This window comes from Mycteria americana, chromosome Z (genome assembly GCF_035582795.1).
Source record: "Mycteria americana isolate JAX WOST 10 ecotype Jacksonville Zoo and Gardens chromosome Z, USCA_MyAme_1.0, whole genome shotgun sequence".
Classification (NCBI taxonomy): Eukaryota; Metazoa; Chordata; class Aves; order Ciconiiformes; family Ciconiidae; genus Mycteria; species Mycteria americana.
In genome coordinates this window covers 46,660,616-46,688,101 of record NC_134396.1, presented here as the reverse complement: position 1 = coordinate 46,688,101, position 27,486 = coordinate 46,660,616, and the positions used below count along the sequence as shown (strand labels likewise).

The 27,486-nt window shown below is 46.3% G+C and overlaps 1 protein-coding gene across 7 annotated transcripts in view; it reads right to left on the bottom strand.

Moving 5' to 3' along the window:
• LOC142402685 (PH and SEC7 domain-containing protein 3-like) overlaps positions 1-27,486 on the bottom strand; it is a 115,667-nt gene that overhangs the window by 2,715 nt on the left and 85,466 nt on the right. For 4 of the 7 annotated variants that reach the window (XM_075488393.1, XM_075488396.1, XM_075488400.1 and 1 more), the window contains 4 exons: positions 21,944-22,101; positions 20,918-21,062; positions 17,517-17,660; positions 11,233-11,373 (listed from right to left, as the gene is read on the bottom strand). In XM_075488393.1, coding sequence (XP_075344508.1) covers positions 11,233-11,373; positions 17,517-17,660; positions 20,918-21,062; positions 21,944-22,101 — 588 coding nt within the window. Of the gene's footprint in view, positions 1-1,608; positions 11,374-17,516; positions 17,661-20,917; positions 21,063-21,943; positions 22,102-27,486 lie in introns of those variants that run through there. The other 3 variants (XM_075488394.1, XM_075488402.1, XM_075488395.1) reach the window with 2 other exon arrangements.

The following is a 27,486-nucleotide window of genomic DNA, read 5'->3' as shown; positions in this document are numbered from 1 at the left end:
TATATTCTGTACTTGGAAACTTGAACTGCAAATGGACAATGAAGAGAATATAAATGCATCTGTCTTTCACTTTGCACCTGTTCTGTCATTTTGTTCTAGTTTAATGCATTGTGAGCAACGTGACACGACTAATGATTCTAAGTGGAAAGGGTTCACCAGAAAATGCTGTGTTGACTTTGTCAGCTAGGAAGACAAAATAGAAAAAGAGTTGGTGAGCAGCACTGACATGAACATTCAGACACGGTTAAAACATTCATTTGGGCTTAGAGGAGGCATTTCATACATCTTTGTAAAATACTCCCACCCGTCCTCACCACCACTTTGTTTAGTCTTTTCATAAAAGACATACTAATTCAGGAGCATGCATTGGAACCAACAAACCCCGAGTGTTTTGAAGTAACCAGGATGGAACAGCAATGAAAAAATCTGACATCCTATGGCACAGTGTGAAAAAAAAAAGTGCATAACTATCTCAAGTGCTGGAGGTCTTGCCATTCATCTAAAGGCAACACGCTGAGTCTCTAGGAGTAAAAAATAGAAAGAAACAATCAGCTCAAGACAGTCAAACATTCACAGAGATCTTGGTAAGAAAAAACATGTCTTCCCTACTATTGTCTCCAAATACAAGCTCCCAGCCCTGTTGTAAAGCTTCTCCATGCCCCACCTGGTATTGGACACGTCCTCTTCATTTGCCATGTCACTCACTCTCCACGCAGTACCCTATCTTCCCACACTGAGCCATGTCCAACCCAAGAACTGCAAGCACAAGGCTGTTTGCTTTCTGTGTGTTGCACAGCCTGTTTCCTTTCTGTGTGTTGCACAGCCTGTTTCCTCTCACTTTGGATAGCCATTGTTTCTTGCCCACTCCCACAGTCTTTCTCCACTCCCCTTTTTTCTTTAGTGTCTGACTTTTCTGCTTCTCATAGGTCCTTTCTTCCCATTGACCAGGCCAACAGCAATTCCCACCCTTGACAGTGCCCTCAAACAACCTACCTCAAAAATTTTGCTGTCAACTCCCAATCATTTCTGAACAGTTTGCTGCAGCCTCCCTCTTCTAACCCATGTGCTGGCAAACCCATTTTTAATCAGTTAATTCTCTTCTTGGCATCTCTTCACAGCCAAGCGGTGGTAACTGCAGGCTACACACCCTGTAACAGCCCAGAGGTGAAGCCACCCCTTGCAGGGGTGCAAAAGGAAGACAGACATGTGCCAGCTCCCCTCAGACAGGGCTAGTGTGCATGCAGTACCACTGGCTCCATTGGTTACCCCAATCACACGTCTCCGTGTGTTTCCTTCGGTAAGGAGCGTTTGCTATATATTTGTGTGGGGCCGCACTGACCTCTGCCCTGGCAGAGGTATTCCGGTCCAGACTGTGTTTCTATAAGGCAGACAGTACATGCACCGTCCAGCTCAGGAAACCTTGAAACTGCTGACTGCCACAAGTCAGAAGGGAGCACTGGGGAAAGGGCTGCACCAGCTAATTGGTCTGTATCTTCCCTGAGCAGGGCAGCCAGAGGCTGCTGTATGAGCTGGTAAAGCCACCTTCATGTTCTTACTCGTAGGAAGCAACAGCAAGGGCTCCAATAAAAAACATTCAACTGCAGAAGATGAAATACATTTGGTTTATTTCTTTCTAAAGTTTGTACATATACATATATCATTATACATATGTGAGATCCTTCACTAGGGTTGCTTGATTTCAATTACATAAAAATTATTGGGAAGCTTGCAGGCTCTCTGTTGCCCGTAAGCAACATTTATTCCAACTTATAAAAACACAGAGGAACAGAGTTATAGTCAGGAACATGGACACAAGAGAGAAGTCTACTTTATATCTCACAGTTTCAATACATCAAAGGCAAATTATTTGTCTGTATACCGTAGGCTTACTTTATCAGCAATGATAAAATAGAGGAAAATATTTATATACAGTCACCTCAAGTGAAAAATAAAGCAATGTAAACTTAAATTCCAAAATATTATTTTAAATGATATAACAATATCCCCAAAAGTCCGTCTTCCAAGGGGAAGAGGACTGATTAAGTGCCTTCATTTATCAGGAAATGATCATTCTAGTACCAGTTACATGAAGCAGAATAAGGGAGGGCATCCTGTGGTACCTGTAGAAAAGAGTGACAACTCTGCTTCAGGAAAGCATCTCTGTGTAAGCAAGTGTATGTTTGAGTCCTTATGGACATCAGCAGCACGTGGAAACACCTCCCATAAACCAGGGCTTGACTTAAGTCTGCACAGCTCTGACTCTGACCACTGAGGAGCATGCTTTTCTGGCCATGCATGTTCCCAGGGACAAAACGGGGTGCCCTGGTGGTAGGACAGCCTCAAACCTGAGACAATGACCGTGCCAGAGTCAGAGCAGCAAGTTTCACACTGCTGGAAAAGATCTATTGACTGCTTCACAATGCTGCTTCACAGCAGACCAAGAAGTTACCACAAAGCAGTGAGACCGGGACTGCGTCTCCAGTGTGTTGCATGACAAACACTCCAGCGATTCAGTGATGAGAGTAAACTGAGTTCAAGGTTATTAGAAAGAAGGTTCTTACACTTGGCAAAAGGGGTAGGAGGCCATCCAGAGGAAAGGGCTTGCAAGCACTTCTCTCAGGCCCTGTAAGGTTAGGTCTGCACACAAGAGATGCACAGGGTGTGTGTACACGCATGTGCAAAATGTTTTTCTGCACTACCACTACCAAGAGCTACTCTTCCCATATGGGTACCAGACAACGATAACTGAAAAGTCAGTCCTCTGTCTCAGCCTAAGGGAAAACAACTTTGCAACAGCTCAGGTGGAGGGCAAATGACACTTCCTAACTGCGACTCTGAATGCAACAGTGCTCAGCCTCATCTTCCCACTACATCACCATGGGAGGCAGGTAACCCAAGGGAGAAGCTCAGCGCCTGTAAAAGGATTACAGGATTACAGCCCGCCCAAAGCAATGTGATGGGGATGTCCCTCTTCGTTTCATCCTGAGCTGCAGTCCACTCTCATCTCAGTCCTGCAAGACACGATCACTCTGGCCATGGTCCAGTGAAGCACAAAGGCATGGCTTCACTGAGGTTGCTCAACTGCTTCAAGGTAACTGCATGATAAGAGTTTTATGACTCCAGGTAAGAATCCCACCCTCAGGCTTTGCTCCCCCTTTCCAGGGATAATGCAGATAATGCTAGTGTTGCCCTAACTAGAGCACAATAGGAAAACCCACCGGGTTTCCTTATGTCTTTTTACTTAGACCAGCAACTTGTTAAAAGGTTGTTTAAACCTCCCAAGGGAAACCTCTGGGAGGCATACGAGATGCCAGAGAGAGAGATTTCAGCCCTGCTGCTCTTCTTTTCCCTGCTGATGAGCCAGACGTTCTTCTGGAAATCTGTACAGTTGCAGAAAGAAACCCTCACTACTGCTGTACGGCTGTATCTGCAGGAGACATCACAGGCACCTGTCCTGCTTGGACACTTTTGGACATGATGTCCCCTTGCTGAATTTTCACAGAGCGAGGTCAACATTTTCAGAAGTAAAGCTGTGTATTAGATCCCCAGAGTGTGATTTTCAGAAGAAGTCAGCATGGATGCTCCCGGTGCAGGCATCGGCTGACATCAACAGGGAGAGAGTTAGCCCAGTGTTGAGCTAGCAGAAAATCCCACCCAGTAATCCTTGCTTAGACTCTCAAATATATGCCTATGCTTTCAACATGCAGAACAACAGGCAGCCACTGGTGGACAAACACATGGAGATCAAGGCAGCTCAAGGGATACCCTAAATCTGCAAAAGGTCTGATGACTGTTTAACCTAATTTGAGAACAACTAGAATAAGAAGAATCCTAACAAAGTTTGCAGCTGCTGAAGTGCTTTGACCAAAATAAGCCTCAGAAAAGAACAGCAGGCTTTGGAGTGCTGAGCCACAGAAGCTGTACTATACCTATGAAATACATACACACATCTATAGGCATCACTTAAACACGTTCACCAAGTAATGTAAGCCTCAGATTGTACCTCACGCAAAAAGTAGTGATTTTAAAGTTTTCAAACTGCCAAAAAACACTGTTCTTTTAGCCAAGTTATAATCCCAGCCTCGAGTAAGAGGACATAGTTGTCATGAATATGTACAAATTAAAAAAAAACCCACACAACCCACCGCTGTTCTCATCCTACAGTCTTCCAGAATTTGACAGCACTGAGCATGAGGTTTTCATAAGCGTGTAAGTGATTTAAGACTTCTATCACCGATAGAGTTTGCCCTGTGCAGTGACACAGACTGGATATCATCGATCTCCCTTCTCCCAGAAAGAGGCTCAGGGGAGTCAGAGGATTTGCGTCAAGCAAGTCTCCACGGCAGCTTGGCTAGCTGCTCTGTGGTTACACCAGGATATTCACTTGGCCCAAGGCAAAGCTGAAACCTTGCCTGCTTAGACAGAAAGTATCTTGTTGTGCTGGTCCCATTTAGGTGAGTTACACACAGGACCACTGCTATAGAGTGGCTACTGATTACTATGGTTTATGTCAGAGAAAAATCCTGCCCTTGTAGTTTGTAGCACTTTCGATCCTTGCATTGCTATGTGATGTACTTTTTCTCAGTCCAAATAAACCTCTGGCCTGTACCCCAGATAATTCCTGGCACAGATTTAAAGCAGATGCCATCGGAGGTCCCTCATTGTTTAAACATTTATAATTTTTACAGACTAGTTCATTGTTCAAAGGGAGGACAGAGAATGCTTTAGGCTGGCCTGAATTTGCTCCTCCTGATCACGGGAGCAAAGTCAGGCCAATGGTGCAGCCTTTGGGAAAGCTGTTGCTTGCATTTGCTAAGGGAGGTGCTCTAATAAATAATTAAAATACAGCCTCAATGCAACTAACAAAATGGACGAGCAAGGTACATTCTCTCAGGCAGGGCTGAGCCTGCCTCTTTTCACTGTTCAACTGGATGTTTCCAACAGGAGAGCAAATACTCCCAGAGGGCAGCTGGACACATTTCCCTGTGACCTGTCCTCCTTGGTTTTATTTAAACCAGCCTCCTAACGGGAGGTCCCTAAACAGGACCGTGGCACCCCTGGATGAGGGTGCTGCTGTCACAAGGGAGAAAAGCAGCAGGTGGTGGGGACAGTTCATCAAGTAGCACAGTGTAGGTGGAAAAGGAAGCCGGCATTTCTAATTACCCCCAGCACTGAAGGAAATGCTCGAGCACACAGACCCCAGCAGGTGACCAGCCATGGAGGGTGGCACTGGCTTTCTGACTGCCTTCCTACAGTATCATTGTCCTGTGCACTGGTGCTCAGCTTAGGTGGTATCATTTCTCTGAGGCTGACAAAGCCTCTTCTTGCTGGAGCAAATGTTCAGGTCCCACACAGTGAAGCTCCAGGTGAAGCAGCTCACTATACTACACCTATGCTGCTGGGAGAGAGGAGAGGCCAGGCATAGTGCTTCTATATGCACTAAAGATATCCTCCAAAAAGCACAAGCTGGAGACCAGGTCTTTCAAAGAAATTTCTGAGACAGCTTCTTTGGCTCACCCCTCTAGGCACCCTAGATATCGGATGCTGGGAACACACGCTCAGGAGCTCTGGTCATGCTCTGGGGAGAAAGGTGTACTTCGTAACTGCCCTCTCAGAGCAGATGTGACATCCCAGAGCCTGGGGAGAGCAATAATGGGGAAAGTTTAAACAAGCAGCAAGCCAGAAGATTGCTTGAGATAAGGTGTGTATACTACCTTTGCCTCTGCAAAAGCAACCAGTGTTTCTGACAACCTGGACACCATCCCTCTGTGCTTGGGGGACACTGGCTGAAAATTGCTTCTTTTTTTTTTACCCAGCTCCCCAAAGGGCTGCAAAACGTATGGCCTGATTTGGAAAGTACCCAACTCCTTGCATAACAGCATTTCAAAGTTTCCCCCTAGCATGGGTTGCCTCTGCCTCCAAGACTTTTGGAAAGGAGGCTAGGAATGTCACAAGTGTCTGGTCTGAGTGTGGGAGGAGGGACCTTGCACCCCTGCAGCATAATGGCAGAGGATCACGGCAGTCTGAAACTCCGTCTCACACCTCCCAGCTATAACTGTGGCTAGAAACATAGGCTACCAACGAACAGAATGAAAAAGCTGTTCACAGGGTTATCCATTCAACGCAGCACTGCTTCAGAGCAGGTTTTCTCAAGGCAAGATGGGACAGTCAAATTTTCCGGATTTCTGCAAGCATGGAAGGAAAGAGACCTGTTATACAGAAGCAGCTGAGGTGCTAAGATGACAGACAGGAGCAGCTTGACAGAAAAGGAGGAGGAGCTGTCAGACTAACTGTGATAAGGCCAAAATTGATTTAGGGATGGAGAATGCAGACACGGTTAACTGGTACGCCATCTGCAGAAAAAAGCCTTCCCTGCTTTCAAGAAGAACATTGCCATGCAATGCCTCCAGAAGCCCAGTGATAACCCTGCCACCTTTGACTTTCTCCACTGCCACAACCACCTCCTCACTGAAGGGGCTGCTCTAATCAAGCGAGAACCTCACTCCCCCACCGGAGGAAGGCAAAAATATTGGCTGTTTCAAGCCAGAAGAACAACCAGCCTTGTTACCGGAAGGCATCGGAGCTGTGAAAAGTCGCCAAACAATTCCGGTCTCTGGAGGTCTGCTAGTCCAAACTCCTGCTCAAAGCAGGGCTGCAATGAGCACCACTCTCCAGGAGAGCCCCCAAAATGCAGACAGACCACCCTGGGAGCAGGTGGGGTCAGAGGGAAAGCACTTAAGGGATGAGCTGTTACAGGCCCTTAGAAAGCTTCTGGTAACCATTTACAAGTGGCTGGCTATAGATGAAAAACTGTCTGAGTCGGCGTTGCAGCTGAACAGCGTTCCCCCACAGCAACGCTGCATTAATCACTCTGCTGGCTGACTTATCTCTCTACATCAATTAAAGACACAACATAAATACTGGATTAAAAAGCTGTAGTCATGTTCACTGGTCCATGCGTGATTTATCTGCAAGACGCACACAAACACACAGCCGGCCCAGAGAGTCTCTTTTGCAGCCGCTGTCGAACGAAAACTGTCTCAACCAGACCCCTGCATCCTGTTGGCTCACACAGGAGAACGCAGTTTTGGCTTCAGGGGAGTATCTCATCTGCTTTGCTTGCTGAGCGGGGAGAAGGGAAGGCAATTTTGTCCTTCTCCCTTGCCTCTCTGCTGTCAGGTGTGGACCCAGTGAGGTCCTCTCCTGCCTCTCCTCCCTCAGCCAGGGAGAAGAGATGGTCCAGCACCTGGAGGGAGAGCAACCAGCAACGCTTCAGAGCAGGATGCGTCCCTCCAGGACCTCTGTCTGCATCTTGAGAGGGGGGATGCAAGGAGCTGTTGGCCCCATCCTGCTCCCCTCCTTGCATCCCCCCTCTCAACATGTAGGCAGAGGCCTTGCCTGAGCAATGGTTGCATGCTGCAGCAAGGAGGATGACAAGCAGCACCCTGCAGCACCGATGCAAAGGCTGGCTTGCACATGCATACGCTCACAGTGGCCTGCCAGTAACTCCAGTTCGCACTGAGCACCCCCAGAAAGCTGCAGGCTGCTCCGCTGATACTGAGTTCAGGTGCATGGTGGGTCCCAGAGGAGGGCTGGAAATCAGCAGAGTATCCTTACATATTGCAACAGCAGCTCCTGAGTCGCTGAGGTCAAGCACTGATCTCTGCTGAAGGCAAACATTTCAGCAAAGAAAGGCAGGGTACCGGGTACCATGCAAAGCTATCTGGCCAGACTCTCAGTGGTGCCACCCAAGGAGATGCACCGCTGAGACCTCCTGAGAACCTGCCCCCACCCATTACAATAGCATCAGGGCAGGGGGGAAAAAGCAAGTTACAGTACTGCTTAGTAGATGATCCTATTCCCAAGGGAGTCCAGGAACCTTAAGCATTCACAACAGGATCACCTTTTTCTCTCGACCTCCAAAATGTGCATTTTCACACGGGTGTCTGGGATGCCTGGAATTTGTACAGCACGGAGCAAAATGGTGTTAATTAAAAATTGAGCGGAACCTGACAAATTCTCAATAAACTAACCTGCACACCTCAGCAGTCTCACCAAGAGTGCTCCCAGCTCAACACATGTATAATGGCTAAAAAATGCAGTGAAAAACTGCATTTTCTAAGTCCAGATGAGACTTAAAAAATATACCCTAATCCGTTTACAAGTATACATGGAAATATAGAATAAATAATGAAAAATGAAAAAAAAAAAATAATTACCATTTTTGCAGTTCACTTTTTGACTTTTCCCATTGCTTCAAATCATCTCCTCTGCAATGACTTTGAAGAGGAATTATCCAGTTTCTGTGTCAAAGCTGGGAAACACATGTTACAGGAATAATTTCTTTTTGAGCTCAGCAATTTAACTGCAGTCTACAGCAACCAGAATATTTTAAAAGCCAGGAAGAAAAAGTTAAATGTCACCTCCTTGCCTTTTAAAGCACTTCACTCCATAATCACAAGAGGCTTGCTGGGCACGTTCCAGCCTGCCTTCGAAAAGCTCATCTAGACAACCCCACCCTGACAGCCAAGCAAGGGCCCATTTACAAATCTGCACATTTTTTTCTTTCTGCTGCATGCTTCCTAACACGGTATCTAAGACAGGACAAGTTTTCTTCTCAAATGTGCATCTGGCATTCCCCGAATGAATTTGTCTTCTCTCTCTTCTGGTTGTTTGTTTTAAACCACCAGAGCATGATGAACAGCTGCAGGGATCTCCTGGCTTTGTTTCCCCTCCATGAGCTGTTGACCTACCCCACTTGATTAATTCAAACAACCCCTCCCATTATCATGCACCTGTCTACACTGAGTCCCCTAACAACAGCATGCTGCACCACATCGCTTTTGATCGAGCAGCAGAAGGCATCTCTCTTCTTCAGTAAGAGGACGGAATGTTTGCTCCACTGTAAGCATGCACAACTTCTAAAGCCCCCACCGCTTGGGAAGTGCTGACGGTTTCTGTTCAAGACTCTGCAGTTCTTAGCAACGTTGCCAGGGTTAGGGGCCAACCTCCTGATTTCTAGCATGGAGCGGCCACTCTCAGTGGCAGATGCCAGATGTGTGCACATCCCAACATCACACATGGAAACAGTCCCATCTGGTTTTGCTGCCAGGCTGCAACTGTAAGGATCAATTTGCTCCAACACCTCCCGGCATCTGAGCGCGCAACATCTGCGTTACAGCCAACAGTGCGGACAACACCGGGAAAGCTGTTGCACGGTGGTCCTCAGCAGGGGAGGCAAGTCATGAGGCGCCTGTTAAGGTCCTTCTCTCTTTGATCGCTCCCTGTCCTGCCCACTGAACTGGCAGTTCAATAAGCTAGATGAACTGACTTGGACCCTTCGGGAAGTCTGGCAGAGCACAATTCCACTCAGGTGGTAATTTTTTGATGTGTGGCCCTTCGACTACTTGGGCTGAAAACACCAGCGCATTTCTAAATGGTTCTTGCATTGACCCTGACGTTTCTTTATGCAGTAAGAACAACATCCATCAGGAAGGCTTCCCTGTGCCAGGCACAACAAAAATAACAGCAACAAACAATTTTCATCTGGCCCTCAACACTACCTGCCAAGGTGCTCTGTGGGAAAGGCCAGTTGGGTTGTACTACTCCACATAAGGGAAGGGCAAGGCCAAATGGGAGAGACCTTTCGAAGCTCACCCAGCAGGCCAGTATCAAACTCGGGATTAAAACCCAGGGTGTTAAGTAACAGGTGAGCCAGTGCTCTCTGAAGAGCCACAATGCCGCCCAAGCAAGAAGGGCTGGGAAGCAGGAAAATGATTTCTACACCATCTTTCTACTCCCTGTGCCTGAAGACTGCTGGCCACCCTGAGGGTCTGTGGCACAAACGGGGCTTTTGGGTATGGAAAGCTCTACCCACGGTGGTCTCTCCCCGTCCTGCGCTCCCCTCTGAAAGCCTGGTGCAGGGTACGCAGGAGCTGCAAGGCGGGCTGGTTCCCTGAGGGTGGAGGGTAGGATCTGCCAAATGTGGGGCTGCCTTGTGCTGGCCTCCAGGCATGGAGTAGCCAGGATGGCATCAAACTCTGGCCCGCAGTGAGGACAAGTCTGTCCCCTTCTCCGGTCTGCGCCAGCCTCTTCCACCTATATGTGAGCTAAAGCAGGAAAATGGAGAGCTGAGGAGGATCCCTTCCTGAAGAGAAAAGGCAAAGTGCTTTGTCACTAGCAGAGAAATTGCAAACTCCTGTCTGTGCATACCAACAAGGAAACTCCTGGAAGGGGGAGCATCGGGGCACAATATATCATAAGGCTCTATATAGCAGCTAAGTGAGAGCGTATAGTTAAAAACTACACAGAGGCCCTTTGTCTTTAAAATACAATGCTAATTAGGCTGACATCTACAGCAGCCTCCTCCACAAATAAATTTAAAGCCCAGGTTCATTCTGACTGGGTAATCCCTAATCTCCCTGACTGCAGTGACAGCACGGGTTTGGATACCCCCCAGCCTGCTAACTCAGGAGAAGACTCTTTGCTTGGAAAGAAGCAAACAAATTATTCCAATGCTGTCATCCCAGCATTGCCAGAGGTTTCTGGGTTTCATTCCTTCGCGCTCATGGGTCCAGGGTCAACGCAATAATGATAAGCAACAGTGACTATTTAGTGTAGCACCTGCTGCTAAGTACCAGTACCAACATGCTCTGCATGGTCAGGAAACCAGTGTTCCCAGCACCCTAGGCTCTAGCCAGCCTTCTGCAGCTGCCCGTTTGCACAGCTTTTCTCACAGCTACAGCTCGCATACACAGCACTGCAGCATTTGTCCAGTTACTTTCCCACCCACCATGTAAATAAAGTGACAAGTGACTTGAGAGATGAAAGCCACGTGCCGATGGGAGGAGATAAACGGGGAAGAGACAGAATCTACGTCACAGCGCTCTACCCCTCCCCCAGCTCCTTTAGAAACAGAACAACACAAAAAAGTCCCGATGCTTCAATTGCTAAATGATAAATTAACAAAGCAAAGCAAAGCAGGAGCAAAGACATCTCCCACAATCTGCACAGAAACAGCAAAATATACAATAGAAAATGTCACTAACACCGCATTCAGGCAGATGCACTTAATTTTTGTGAATGACAGGTTATTAAATGAAAAAATTTTGACCACCGGTACTTTGCTGCATGGCTGTTCCCCTAGTTGTCATTTCCACCCTAAGTGACCTTCTGCTTAATGCTGGGTGTTTCTGGCCTGTAGTCCTTCCTCTCCGAGACATTGCGTTTCACCTTGGCACTAACTGGAGACTCCTGATTCAACGAGGGACTCGAGTGGGATTTCTTCAGTCCTGGCGCATCGTTCTCTCCTCCACACAGCAGCTCCTTCACCCCTTCTTTCAGGAGGCCAACGTAAATCTCATAGCGGTTTTTCTGGGAAATGAAAAGAAAGGCCCGAATCAGTCTGGAAGAAATTCTGCAGAAGCACTTGAGAGACCGTCTGGGTAACTTAATGGTTTCTGCTGGCCTTGAAAGCCAGGAGCCTAATACGGATGCGAACAATGGTGCCTGATGTGGACGTGAACAATGGTGGCTAATGTAAATTACACTGTACAAAAAGGATTTCAGGCAGGCTGAGCCCAGGGGTGCTGTGCAATTAGAGGCACTCAGTTCTGCAGCACGCAAATCTCGGTGCTTTGCGGAACAGTGGCTCGCAGCTAGCTGGAGCGCATGGTGATTTCCGAGTAACAACACTAAGCGAGGGCTTGCTGACCTTAGTCATGCTGAGTCATATTCTGCGCACACACATACTGAGATGTTATATGCCCCATGCGGGCATGGCAATAAAGTGCAGCAAACTAAGGGACAACAAAAATCCTGCTCGGGGTGCCTCAGCTCTCCCCTGCAACCCTCCACTCCTGCCAGCAGGTCCTGCTTTCCTTGCTTCAGCCCACAGGGGAGAAACCAAAGCGGGTCCTGCTAAGCTCACACTGTACCAGCTTGGCCACCACTGAGCCTGTGACAGGATGCTCTGCAAGGCCAGACCTTAACAAAAAGGAGCAGATGAGAGGGCTATGACAGCAGCACAGCATGCTCCCCTGACAGGGCCACTCATGGTGAATGAAGAAGGTTGCTCTCTGTCCAGACACTTATATTTTTCAACTGGAAAAAGTTCACTTTACTGTGCCCCATGCCCGCTTGTTCTGTTCCTTGTCTGGAGCAGAGCCTTCCCTCTCCAACACGAAAATTTTGCTCTGTGTGGCACAAGAATCTTTCTGCACAGAACATCTTGGCAACCAACAAAATGAGGGTACATTAACAGAAGATCCCTGCAGGGCCTTAAAAACAGAAGCTGGGGCAGGAGGTCCTGAGAACAGAGCGACTCACCTCCCAGGATTTGTTTAATAACCTGCCCCTGACATATCCACTACAGACGTGGTGCAGGCATTGCAATTAAGGTGATCTCAGTGGATTGGGGGCCAGGGAAGGAGGACGTAAACATCCATACTGATTGTTAATTGATATTTCAAAATGGCAAAACAGGTGCCTAACTATTATTTTCCTGACAGAGGAAAAAGTGTTTAAGAAAAATTCTTCCAATTTATAATAAAATAATAAAGTTCTGGTAATAACACTTATTCGAGGGCAGGAAGTCAAAAAGCTTGGTAACTGCTCTGAAGTGTGGAATATAAAGGAGAAAAAAAGAGGAGAGAACGTGACTGGGTTTCCAAAGAGTCCTTTGAATAAACAAAACCTCATAGAGGAGGATCATAAAAGAATCCACCTAAAAATTAAATAAAAAAGCATTCTTATAAATTCCCTATCTGGAGCTCCAGCTCCACAATGCGAGAGACAAACACATGAAGCACGTAAGATGTGTCATTCAAGAAAAAAGGAAATGGAGAAACAGCAAGCAGAACCCTGATGATGATGCACTGGGCTGATGAATGATTCGTGACACAACAAACGGGACACCTCTGCAAAAGAGAAGGCAAGCCAGTGCTCTAAGCCTGGGATCAACGTAATATTCATTAAGGGAGAGAGGGACTTCACCGCCATATGGACTTCTGCTTTTTGTTGGTCTAGTGAACACCACCAGGGTCACAAGACCCAGCAATCAGAATGGAAATCCAGGACCAGTTTCTGCCCTGTATGTCTGCCAATGGCCATTTTGCCCTCGACTTTGTGGGCCCATGATTTCTATTGCAATTAAGCAATGCATTTGGAAGTCTCTATTTTGATTTCAGCTGCAACAAACTCGCTCTTTTAGTGATCTGGCATTTGAAGCTAGGTATTAAAGCTGGTGAAAATTCTTCCTTAAAAGAAATTAATCTGGAAAATTCTGTCAAGAAAGTAAGAACACAAAAGTTAAAACCATTCAAAAGCTTCTGCAACATCATGTCTGAAGACTGAAGGCACATAATAAAGAGGAGATGAGGTAGCTACCCATGAAATTTCTGGCTTCACCTCTCACCTGACATCACTCAAAAGATCTCTCTCAAACCATAAATTTGCTGTGATGAGCAACCATCATCTGGAGCAGTACTTCCTCAGACAGCAAGCAAAGAGGAAATGTTCCTTCCTTGGTGTCTACAAGCAAAGACACCAGCAAGAAGAAACGCTCCTGGCTGCATCCCTGAACAAGGACCAGGCACCTCCTGGTTCACCTCCCCTCAGAAGGAACACCATCTCACTTGTCTTTCGTAAGGAACAAGAATGAAGGGAACGCTGGTGAGTGAACAAAAAGGAATTACAAGGGCTTACAGAAAAGGAATCTGGCTTCTTTCTTCCTAATGGGACTCTGCTGCTTCCTTTGGGACTCGCAGGCCCTTCTGGTGTGCTTCCGGAGATGCACCAGCATGGCCCTTTGTACACAGATGCAAGGTCTGGTCTGCAGTCTCAGCCGGAAAGAGCCAAGTACAAAGTACTGCCTCACCTGCCTCTTGCCCTTTTGCTTTGACCCCATGCAGCAAGGTCTGTCACCAGCTCCTGCCTGACCCTGACAGGACTTTGTTCTGAAGGGAGGGTGAGGAAACCCCAAAACTGGGGGAAAGTTTCTATTCAGGATTTTCATATACCTCACCTTTTTTTTTTTTTTTTTAACTGCCTATTGATAGTTCAACATGTCCTGCGAAATCTGTGCCAAGCATGAGGGTAACACAGTATTGCACAGCAGCACCTTGAATCACCATCTCTTGCACGCAAGTGAAGTTGGTGTCACCGCTTGCCTGCCTAGACAGGCATTCCTGCTGTGCTGATCACATATCTGAACTGCACAGTTCAACTGCTGTTCAAGGCTCTCTCTAGAGAAGACAACATCTTTTGTTTCCTGGGCTGTACTGGTTCTGCTTTGTACTGAGGTACCTGAGGAATATTTCTCTAGTGACCACCATGATAAAATTGACAGAAACCAGAAAAAACCCACAACAATCTTCTTCTCCATCAATCTTTCTAAAATTATCTAACACTCCAGCCTACATTTCATCCTAACTCATCATGCTTCTAGAAGTGATAGAAAATAAACTGTGTCAAGGACCCAAAGGCAAGAAACTCTTTCCTCTCCCATGTCGCAGAAGACCCCCTATGGAGCGAAAGTGCGTGACTTGCTCTGGACATCCAAGTGCCGTGTTCAAAACTGACATTGTGCCATTGATCACAACCCTTTGATCTCGATTGTTCAGCTAGTTTCCAAACCACATTTTCCAAACCACAATTTCCTAGTCCACACTTTATCAGGTTGTCTATGAGGATGTTAGAGGAGACAATGTCAAAATCCTTGTTAAAGTAAAGAACAAACAACATCGACTACTCTCCCCTCATCCATCACACCAGGCATCTCATTGTAAAAGGCTATCATGTTGGTCAGGCATGATTTCCCCCTCATAAAGCCATGATGATTACTCACAATCATTTTCTTGTCTTTAATGTGTTTGGAAGTGATTTCCAGGAGAATTTGCTCCATCACCTTTACACGGACAGAGAAGCTGCTGACCAGCCTGTAGTTCCCTGGACCTTCCTCTTTGCCTTTCTTAAAGACAGAAATGACACTTGCTTTCCTCCAGTCCTGAGGAACCTCCCCTGATCATCATGACCCTTCAAAGGTAATCGAGAGCGGCCTTGCAATGACATTATCCAGCTCCCTCAGCACTCATGGGTGCATCCCATCAGATCCCATGGCCCTGCGTACGTCCAGTTTAAATATTGCCTAACTTTATCATCCTTAACCAAGCATAAGTCTTCCTTGCTCCAGATTCTCCCACTAGGCTCAGGTATTTGTGACTGCTGAAGGCTGGTCTTACCTGCAGAGACCCAGGCAAAGACAACATTGAGTACCCTGGCCTTTCCCTGTTCTTTGTGACCAGGTCCCCTGCCCCATTATGGGCCCCAACTAGGGACCATATTTTCCCTAGCTGTCCTGCTGTTAACATTCCTGTAGAAACCTTTCTTCTTGCCCTTCACATCTTTTGCCAGATTCAACTCCACATGGGCTTTGGCTTTCCTAAATGCAATCCTACATGCTTGGACAGTATCTCTATTCCTCCTGCGTCACCTGCCACTGCTTCCACCTCCTGCACGCTTCCTTTTTATGGTGGAGTTTTGCCAGGAGCAACTTGTTGATCCATGAAAGCCTTCAGCCATCTTTGCTTGGGTTCTTGCTTGTCAGGGTGAACCACTCCTGAGCTTAAAGGAGGTGATCCTTGAAAAGTGACCAGCTCTCCCAAAGCCCTCTTCCCCCCAGGGCCATATCTAATGGGATTCTTCCAAGCAGTTCCTTAACAGGCCAAAGTCAGCTCTCCTAAAGTCCAGGGTTGTGATGCTACTTTTTACTTTGACTCCTCCTTTCAGGATCATGAAGCCCAACATGTTGTGGTCACTGCTGCCATGGTTGCCCCTGACCTTCATATCCCCAGCCAGTTCTTGCTGTTTCATAAGTAAGAGGCCCAAAGTGCCTCTCCTTGTCTGCTCCTCGGTCACCTGTGTTAGGAAGTTGTTGTCAATGCACTCCAGAAACAGCCTGGACTGCTTGTGCCCTGCTGTGTTGTCCCTCCAGCAGATATAGGGGTGGTTGAAGTTCCCCATGAGGACCAGGGCCTGCAAACACAAGGTTTGTTCCAGTTTTTTGAAGAAGCCCTATCAGACAGCCACCACAACGACACCCATCTTGGTGTGCCTGCTAATCCTGACCCACAAGTTCTCAGCTGGCTTATCACCCTTCCTTAGGCAAAGTTGGTGTGTGCCTGCTACTCACATAAAGGGTGATTCCCCCTCCTTGCCATCCATGTCTGTCCTTTCTAAAAAGCCTGTATCCTTTCATGGCAGCACTCCAGTCATGTGAGCTATCCCATCACCTCATTTCAGCATTGTTTTATTGATCGTGTAGTCTCTCCTGTTCACACCATTGTGTACCCTTTGCTTGCCAGCCCTGTCCACCACTTCCTCATTTGATTGTTGGTCAGATCATTCCAGGTATGTGGGATGTGGAAGAACAAACTGGCCAACTGTGTTCCCTATACAAAACAGTAGCAAAACATCTATGCAAAACATCTCAAGCTCACCATGTGCAATGCAGCCCACAGCTACAGCAAAGTCAAATGCAACACAGCAGTTACAACCTTCTGCAAAAGCAAAAGTACACAACCAGTCAAGCCCAGAAGTAAAAAGAGCTCCTCCAAAAGAAACTCATATAACACATGGCAGGAGGCTTACTTCAGTTCTGGAAGCTTGTGTTGCTTCCAGCATCTCCTCTGGTGGTCTCTCTGACTTTTGTCTTACTCTTTCTCTCCTTCAGACTATGGATTTTCCTTGCCAGGCAGTGTCTATCTAGAGTAGGATCCTTTCAGACCCAAGGCAACATTGACGCACACTTCTGGGGGAAAAAGCTCAAAGGTGCAGCCATGAAAAATACCAGGCATCTGCTGGTTGCCGACCCCCTCCCACATATCCCTACAATGTGGCAGACACCACGATGGATAAAAGCTGCTGTCAGATACTCAGAACAATCTCCTAACGCAGCTGCCTAAGTGGCATCACTCAGTCCTGTGATCTTTAATTCTACCTTTTTCCTGCTCATCCTGACATCCAGCTCCCTGGCACACAACACAAACGGCTCTGATGAGGCATGCCTATGACAATAATTTTAGAAGAGCAGTTACTTCAGAACATACCAATGGAAGACAATTATGATGATCTGCCTTACTGCAGAATGCAGTCATTCTGTGAAGATTAAGGTGCCAACACACTAGGCAACACGTAGTCTTACAACACGAGACAGTTCCTGCCTGAAGACTTTGTCATCTCTTCAAATAGATACATCAGGCAAGGACAAAGGGTCATATTTTTATCCTCCATTTTACAGATGAGGAGCTAAATTCGTGGCTAAGGTCACAGGAAGTCCTTATCAGAAAGAGGAGCCACATCGCAGGTTCTGGGATTGCTGTGACATATCTGTCTGACAAGAACATACTCCTTGGTGAAGTAAGGTGAAAAATGCAGAACTCAGGACTGTACCCCAAGTATAAGACCAGCTGCCCCATCCGCACCAAAAAAGTAAAAGTAATAACGTTTCCCATGCATACCTCAAACTCCAGATAGTGGTCCTTCAGTTTGTAATCATCTACTTCCTTGCCTTTGAGCTTCTTGTCAGGAGGGTAGGAGCGATGTTCGGCAAGCTCAGTGGAGATCTGCTTCAGCTTAGCTTCATGGGACTTCAGCTGTTCATCCTTCAGAAACACATTAAGTGACAGAAACACATTAGACAGAAACACATTGAGTGACAGAATCTAAAATATTTGATAAGCAAAGGAAAATAGAGAGATCCCTGTACAATAATACAAATTAGTTTATTTTTCTTTCTTTCTGTCTCTCCTTCTTTCCTTTAACTAATTTTAATTAGATTGATAAGGTCTGTTATCCCAGAGCTCTGTCCCCAACAGCTCTCAAAGGCACCCAAGCAAAGTGGCCAAGTTTGCAGAAAAACTCAGCAGCTAGCAGATGCCACCGGGAAGGATAGCAAACCTGCCATCCCTTGCCTTGCTGAGAGCAACGGAAGCAGCTTGCTGCAGAGCATTACTGACAACATGACACTTCTGCTCTAATACATTTTTTGGCAAATTAATTAAGGCTGCTGTGCATGCAGTCAGACCAAGGGCAGAATGAGACAGGCGAAGACCCTGCCTCAGGTCTTTGCAATGTAAAAGTAGTTCCTTCCAGGACAGAAAGGACATGGAGTCAGGGCCCTTCCTTCTATTTCTGCACTACCAAACACTCTCTGGTCTGCGGTTTCCATTTGTTCAGAAAATACAACACACCTAGAAGAGGAAGAGCTGTCCAATCCCCAAAAGATATCTTGTTTTGCTAAGCTGCTACCAGCTTTTATCCCACTGTGCAGTCAGAGAAAGTGAGGAGCTGCTACTCCCCCTTTCTAGGCAATTTCCTTTATCATAATCCCAGGCCCACTCACTTCCTCCAGTCCATCTGTCAGCTAACCTTCCCTCAGCTCAGAAGGTTTCCAGCTCCTGCAGCATGGCCTTCTGGCCATTTCTAGGCTTGGATCTGAAATTATGTTTGAATTAGGTAAGTCCAAAATAGAGACATCATCATGCAGATCTCAGTGACTTAGTCAGAGCCGTAACAGCAGGTAGTGCCCAGCTCAGCTCCCATGCATATACCTAGCCTCCGAGGAGGGGATAGCTGCCAGTAGTTGTGGTGCCCAGTGGTGTGGCTGCGCAGCTTGAAGCTTCAAGCCTAGCTCAGACATGCCTGCACTGCACTGAGTCACACCAGGGACTGAGCCCCTCAGCTCACTGAGCCAGAGCTGTGGAAAAGAGCAGAAAGGGGGAAAACTTCTACAGAGGATGATAGTTGAGCCCCAGCTAATCTTGTGTTTCAACTCTTTTGCAAGAGAACTGAAGAAAGAAACATGTGGGATAATTTGCCTCCGCCTATACATGGTAGGGCTCAAACCAGTCGCTATTGGCTGCCAAAAATTCTTGTTGCTGTTAATAACTAACTACCCTGGATCCTCTTGCTCTCTCTATTAGTGCCCAATCACTCTTTATGTTGGGCTGAATCCCTGGTCCCAGTGACATCCTGTTGCAGTGAGTTCTACAGTCTGATGACAGGAGGTCTTTGAGCAGCTATTAATTTGGCACTTGTAATTTCCAGGGCAGCAGCCCTTTGGAGCTTTTGTGTATGCATGCACATTCTCAGAAAAAAAAGGAAAAAAAAAAAACCCCTAGTAGATCTTTTCTAGACTGGATGTTCCTTTATATATAGCTTTGTCACATCCCTCTTTGGTTGGACTAACCAAGATCAGACACTGATCTGCTTTTGAAAGCAAACTTGGTACAATGATCTTGCACAACCTGTCATGTCCAACCTCTCTCCCTCGCCCATGTTAGGTTCTCACTGCATCCCACTTCTGCCTGACCAGGAACAGGCCCTTTGAAGAAGTACTGTCCATCATGATTCAGCCCACAAAATCCTAAACAGCAACCACAGGGATTTGACAATTCATATTTTTTTGTCTGCCAAATGAGAAGCAGCCTGCTGGCAGCTTTTCCACACTGACAGATAAAAGCAGACATGTTTCTGCTTGCCTTTGAATTTATCTGCTTTGAACACTTAACATTCTTCTGCCTTTAGCTAAAACAGCTTTTCTTATTCCACTTTTCGTGTCTCCCCTTCTTCCAGACACAAACCACAGGGCTGTGTTCTATTTTTTTCCTTTCCAGATTAAACGGAAACAATGAGACTAGGAAACAACGTGCTAAATGGAACAATCACACAGAACAACGATGAGTAAAAAAGCTTTTTTTGGTGACTGGGGGTAAATTATTGAAGCCCCATACAGTATTTTAAAAAAGGTATGCATGAGCAAAAGGTAAAACCACAAGGATGAGACAAGTTAGTATTATTCTGCATGAGACATGTTTTAAACTTTAACCCAGAATAGAAGATAGAAAGTCGGTCACCACACTGTAAGAAGAAAGGCTACTGCCACAGAGAGGGAAAAAGCAGGGGCGACATAAAAAAAACACCCCCTTAGAGAAATGCAGATTATGAGATAGTGGTTTCTAAGGAGTGTTGCTAAGCTATGAAGATGGCAAAAAAAATGCATTTAAGAAGCAATCCAGCATAGGCAGATGACTTTAAAAGCTACAGGAGGTTGCTCGTAAAGTATACACCTAGGATTGGGATCTATCACCTCTGCCACTCTGTCAGCCTGTTCAACGCAGTCAATAACACGTTCCTGCCAGTGCAGAAGGAATTGCAGGCATGCATCACAACTCCCAAAGTACACAGAGCTATGGGCGCAAGCATCAGACACAGCCAGTCTGAAACAAGCAGCAGTAGGTGTTTTTTCATGCAAGAAGTAGTAGAGCTGTGAAACTCCCTGCCACAGGAAGTTGTGGAAGCTAAAAGCTTATGTGATCACAAGGGGAGACTAAAGACATTCATGTAAGAGACAGTTCATAAATATACATTAAACAGGAAATCCCTGAGCTGATAAGGGTTGGAGTCTGGAAAAGTATTGTGGGAGAAATATCATTGATGCCTGCGTGATGCATCAGCTTTCACCGTTTATCACCTCAATAAGCCAAAGACCTGGAGTGTGTCCATTTCTTCTGAAATAAGTGGCAATAAACACTTAAATTCAAAAAAACAGCAGTCAGACAGTATTCAAAATGCGCTCTCCAGAGCCATAACCGTGGGATGAAAATTCTGTATCTGGTACTAGGAACACTGGTGACCGTTTCTTTTATTCAAAAATGTAAGAAAATTATATTCAAGTCTGCTCCTTCTCTCCCCCCACTTCAAATCTTGCATCAGGAAATGAGCAGAGATTTACTGTGCAAGCCTCCTTCTCCTAGGAATACTAGTGGTGACAGCCACAAAACAATGCCAAGAACCACCATCCAGTCTCCAGCCAGCCAGAGAAATCGCCATGACTGACCCTCTACATAAAAAAGCTCACCTGAGATAGCTTCGTTGTGGTGGCTGGCAGAAGTGGGCGACTGAACTTCTTCTGAGAGCCAATTGCCGCTGGAAATGGCGGTGCAGAGAAGACAGCAGCCACACAGTTAATCTTGTTGATCCAGGTCTGCATTTCTTCTTGGCTCCTGGGGAAGAAAACCATATTAAGCACCTGTTGACTCAGCCTCCTGTACCTCTTTCCCACCCCTTCAATGGCATTTTAAAAGTGAGAATAACCAGAACTGGACAAGTCTTAGAGTCTGCTCAGTTTTCTGGTCTATCTTTGCAAGCGGTTAGTGTCAGGTATCTCAATCACAGGCTGGCTTGTGATTAGGTCCAGAACTCACCCTAGCACGCATCTTTTCCTAATTCAGTCCAAATGACACAGGCAACAGAGGCAACCAATGCCCTGATTCAGACACACGTCCTAAGGTCTCAGCTGTATTGGACGCCACAGATCTCTAGGTTTCACATGGATCTCAGTAGAAAAGGGCTCATGCACAAGACTGATGCACGGGTTTTTAATGTCAGAAGCAAAAGGCAGGTCATCTGTTCTGTCTGGATATCACAGCCTGAAGAACTTAATCAAATTATTCTGGTATTAAGAAGTAACTTTGTTTCTGACCAAAGCGTATCTTCTAGAAAGACAGCCGGCTAGGACCTGATGACATCAGGAGACAGACAATCCAAGACTGCCTTTGGTCATTTGTTTCCATGATTAATCACCCTGACTGTTAAAAGTTTGTGCCCTGTTTCCAAATTGAATTTCCTGAGGCTTCAGCTTCCAGCTGCTGCATCTTGTTATGCCTTTCTCAGCTAGATTAAAAAGCTTCTTAAAACCTGATGGTTCTTTCTCATGAACTACTTGTGCACTCTAATCAAATCACTACTTAATCTTATTTCTGATCAAATAAACAGATTGAACCTCTTAAGCCTCTGCTTTAACCTGTCCAGGCATGAATTTACCCACCCTTCAGCACTGCTTTCTTTCCTCAACGACTGGCACAAATCAGAAGAAAGCACTTACTGGGCTTGGAAAAGCAGGACCCTCCAATCTGCTGTTTTAAGCTTGAGGACATTGGGTTTCTTCTCATAGTCTGTTGCCTTGGATGCCAGCGCATGATGCACACTAACTGCATTCTTCAGATCTTCCTCCGACAAAGCCTTTTCTGGCTTATATTCATCCTGCAGGAGTTAACAGGGGGAAAATGGCATCTTATTTCTCCATGTGCTACTCCTTTTTCCTTAATCTAGGGAAAAACCTTGTTCCATAGTCATGAATAGTATTAAAGTATATGAACTGAATGCGACCTGACTTGAGCACTTGTATTTTCCACTACCTTTAACATCTTTTCCTTTCTCTTTCTTCTTCTTTTTTGATCTCTTTGCAAGTGATAGTAGTAGTTCCACTACCTGCTTGACAGGAAGGGGGGTAAACAGGGAATATTTGACTATCACAACAGCTGTGGACTATTTATCTTCATTTCAGGAATCCTTCATGGCCAGCTCCCCACCTCCACTGCTCAGCTGCTGGTTCCTGCTTGGGTTCTCAGCCTCCACTGCTCCATTTTTATTTTTCTCAGACAACTACCTTTGTATGTCCTCCTAGGCAGGCCCTCACCCAGTGGAGAAGCCTCCTTACCAGTCTCCACAAAGCAAATATAGCAACCTCCTTTAAATCTCTCTGCCCAGGGTCTGCAAATGGCAAGCACAGCCCCGTCCAGGGTTTTGACCCAACAGTACCACTCCTAACACCAAACGACAAAAGCAGGGAATTAAACTCCTCTGTGTTGCAAGCGTCAGCCTGGGAGCAGTCTTTGATCTCCTGAGTGACAGAAGCTGGACGAGGGCACAATCATGGTGTAGCCACAAGTTCAGTTTAAAGCCCACCTGACTATAAATGACTTGGGAAAGCCAGGAGCTTTTTCAAGGAAAAGTCACTTGCTAGCAATGCTACATACACAAAGCTTCTGAAGGAGAGGCCAAAGCAGCCTGCAATTGACTCTATTTCTCTCCCTTAGTACATCACAGAAATCAGTCTCATCTGAAACACCCACCAAGGGAGGGGGTGTGACGGCTGCAAAACAGAGGAATAATTCCCTGCAGGCGTGATAACTATTGATGCCTCCACTTGAACACAAGAGTTACGAGATGGGGTTTAGCAGGCAACAGAGTGCAGGACTCGGAGCATGTGCAGGGACAGCACTAGCTTAAACACCCAGGGAGGCACCCACCCCGGAGAAGAGCTGGTTAATGTGCATGAATTGGTTTACAGGGCTTATCTGGCAGCACGCAGACCAGGGTTGCAGCCAGAGGCAACTACACCACTGCCAAAGGCACCTGCGCTCTCGGCCAGGCTGGGTTTGGTCAGCTCTCCAGGATGAGTTGCAATGGATGGGGAGTCACCAGCCATGCTGACCATCTCCCAGAAGGGAGGACAAAGCGTCCTGCTCCCCTGCCACGTCTCATCCTTCCTCACAGAGGTCCAGCTAGTGCAGGCCCAGAACTTGCTGCTGGCTCAGACGCTTCCCCAGAGGAGATGCAGCTAACCAGCAATACTGTCACAGCACCACCTCCACTTGGGACCAGACAAGGGGACAACCGACCACAGATCTGGCAGGGCTAGCAGAAAGGCAGCCCTGCTGCTCAGATGACCAAAGGGTAGTCTTCAACCTAAACATCTGTGACATCAGGGTTTTTCAAGGTCTGGTAGCGAGTGAAGCCAAATGTCCTTCCTCTCTCATAGCTTCAGTCCCAGCAAGCTTTGGAGGGATCTCCATATCATCATGGACTTTGCCTACTCCCACTTAGGGCACTCTCTAAACCTTCTTCAAGGAAGATTTGGGAAAGTCCCTAGCTTAAGGACAAGAACTGGAGGAGGCTGTCCAACATCTGGCCCAGCCCCATCTTGAAGATGGAGGAAACAAGCCCCTGGTCAAGCCCCTTCCTTCATGAGTTCAAAAGCTCCTTTATTTGGTGGTAGTTTTGGGGGAAATGACTGGCTCCACTGTCCAGGGAGACTGGGCAAACTTCAGGGCCAGGAAACGAACTCAGGCCGCAGAAACATGATATTCTGGCTTTCCTCAAGTTACTGCCTAGAGACAGTGTCAGCTATCACCTTGCCTGTTGCCTCCCAGCTTCCTCTGTGAGATGCATCCAATGTCCACAACCTGCTCTGGTGTCTAAACCTGTTCCAAAAGAACTCCACATTTGGGCAGTCCCAGAAACAGTCCTGGCTGAGAACCCCTCCTTACCAACAGAGAGCATTCACGATAATCCTTGCTAATCCCACTGGATCAGCTGGCTGCAATCTACCTTGACAGCTGGGGCTCTGCCAGCTTCTCCAAAGGCACTGATCAGCATACCGGAAATGTCTCCACATAGCTGGCCAGCCTCAGAGAAGGCTGGAAGGATGTCAATGTGCTGTCAAAATTCCTCCTCTAAGGCCTCCAACTCTTTTCATGTGGCAGAGAATGCTAGGGGAGCAGGAACATCCATATCTCCTATGCCATCAAGGACAGCACGTGCTCTGATGTGCTGGTGTCAGCGTGGAGGTTGGGCTGAAATGGAAGGCAGCTCACTAAAGTTAGACCAAGACAGTGGCAAGAAATATATGAGGAGCCAGAAAGGAACTGTGACCTCTCTATCAACTGATGTGAGTGCTGCACACGACGCAACGACATGCTGAATTCATCTTTCTCAAACTCCTGGAGAATGACTTTCCCACATCCTCAGCATGTTTCTAAATCCGTTTTTCATAGACCAGAGAATGGCATTTGGCTTTTTATCAGTCAATGTACCGTGGGTGGGTATCTCCGCTCGGTTGCATGTGATGGCTGCAAAATTCTCTTCCAGAAAGCCTCGTCACCGAACACTTTACATCATTCTGGCCTTTCTCTTTTTTTTATATTTTAATAGAGGAAACACATGTGAGAAAAGTTACATAAAAATACCTGAAAGCCTGCAAGATTATAAAGTGCCACATCAAAGAGCAAAGATGTTGCAAACCTCACAGAAGAGCCCGAACAAAACACGAAGGTCCATGTCCTGCACTGCTCGCCCAGAAGCAATTTCTAGCAAGGAAGCGAGGTCAGCCTTATGTCCTCTCCTTATAAACCTCTCTTCTGTACGCACATCACATCCCATGTCAGTCTAGTGAACAGACATTCTGTCAAGCTCCTACTTTGCAATTTCCTCTTGCTATGAGCAGAGGGCAGGAAATTAACCTTGGCCTGAGGGTGCCCAGAGACAGGGCCAACATCCCAAGCATGTCAAACCTCTCATTTTATATAATACTGTGCAGGCGTGTTTAGTTGGCTAATTGTGAATGCTTCCACTGAGCCCCTCCGGTGGCCTCTGTGCTCACTAATTCAGAAACCATCTCTCTTAAATCACTCATTTAAAAATAAAACAATATGCAGCACAGGAATTAGCACTGGAACAGTTCCAATGGAAAAAAAAAAAATGCAGGCACCGAGACAAGACTGCCCAGATAAACTCCCCAGTAAATCTCAAGTGACCACCATTTACAGACCACACTCCTACACGGACTTTGACATCAAAACAAGGAGAACTGGACTTGTATGCAAATAGAATTACAGCAGAATTGGGATCACACTGCCCACTGGGGGAATCACAGCTGCTACAAACAATTAATATTTATATTATAGCAGTGTCTTGAGGGAACAGCTGAGTTACAGATAAACACAGAAAGCAATAGTGCAGAGGTTTGTACATGTGTTTGTGTGTATACAGCACCTAGAAAAGTGAGATTTCTCTCTCCCCTGCTTGAATAGCAATCAGTGCAATGAAACCATCATCACAGATGTTACCTCCACAGATATAAAGATAAAATACAGGTAATAAGAGAAAGAGGGAAACTCTGTGTGTGCATATGTGAATGCACCCTTCCCTATAGCACTCCATAATCAGGAGAGAAGGCAAACAGAGGCAAGGAAAACCTTTGTCCAGCTCAGCAACTTTTACTATAACAGCTTGGTCTAGCTGTGTATTTTAAAACTTCCGCAATACCACATCCCCAACAGAGCAAAGTTTATTTCAGGGCTGAAGCAAAGTCCTGCTAGACCTTCTGGAGCTGAAGAGAAATCAGAGCATGTTTCACAGCTGCAGCATGAGGCACTGTGGCTGAGCAGGGGCCAGAGGCACCCTGGGGAGGCTCACAGCTGCCCCATCACTCTGGGAATGAGTCAGTTCCCATTAGGACCCCCATCAACCTTTTACAGCACTAAAGCAAAAGTCTTGCTTGTCACTGTGCTACAGTAAGATGGCTTCAGTGCAAGTGTCTTCAGGACCAAGTGGGAGAGTGCAGCTTTGCACAGTAATCACCCTGTAATCACTGAATTCAAGTGCTGTGACAAGTGCAAGACACACAAATAACAAACAAGTAAGAACAAGAACTCCAGCAATGCATTTCATTCTGCAAAGATGCAGTCAGATGTGAAATTATTCTCTTGCTCTCCAAAGGACAGAGGATGAGAGTGGGGAGAGCAGCATTCCGTAGACAATTTGCATGCTACATCAGCATCTCTACATTTTGTCAAACAGAAAGTGTTTTAAACTAATATGCCAGTGATACTCATAAAAGTATTTAATTAAGACTCTAAAATAGACAGCATCTCCATTTCTTCCCCTTGAAAGCTTATTAATCCCCCCTCAAAGATCAAATAAGAAATTAATGTGTTATGGACAAGGAGCCTTCTTACTTCTTAGGGAACCATGCAGTCTTTTCAGGTGAACACTAAAGATTACTCATTTCGGGAATCAAAGCAGGTGACTCCATTTCACCCAGGAAAGGGCAAGTACAAACCTGCCATGAAGGCCACTTCAGTAAAATCTGAACCTACTGCCAGCAAGAGGACCAGAGGGAAGGCTCAGCTACGATTCAGCAGACTTGGTTCTAGTCTCTTGCACTAGCTTTGAGCATGCCACATCCAACTTCCAGCCCAAATTTTCCCTCCTGACTGCAGATTGTTTTGTCTGTTTCAGGATTTCAGCCCTCTCAAAAAAGTACTGCACCCAGAGCATCCACCTTGTAAATCTCATGCTGTAAGAATTTGATCCAAACCACTCACTCTCTTCTCAGAGACTATCCAAGTTGGCTCCGATGAAACCAACAACTTCAGAAAGCCACAGCAGGGGACGAGGAAACAGCAGTATGCACTTGAACTTGTGCTCCTGGTAGTTGCAAAACACGGTGGAAATGTAAAAAGGCTTTCAAAGGAGCGTTCTTCTACAATACAGGGCAGTCTGGACAAACACCACTTATTTCATGAATATTTCACCTATGCCAGGGGGCAAAAAGCCTTAACAATCTACTTAGCTGCTACCATTTATTTGATTTTCACAGTTCTCACTCATATGTTCTAAGAGAATAGTTAAAATATAATATATTTAAGCTTGCTCCAAAAGACTTGAGCGGTTTCAGTTGACTTTTTTTTTTTTTTAGACTTCTTGTTGTCAGGGAGCAGTTTGTTGGAAAGCAGTGTCTCATCTTGCTTTGGTGGGGACAAAAAGTATCCTTTTATCCTTCAATTGTGCTACGGAGCAGAA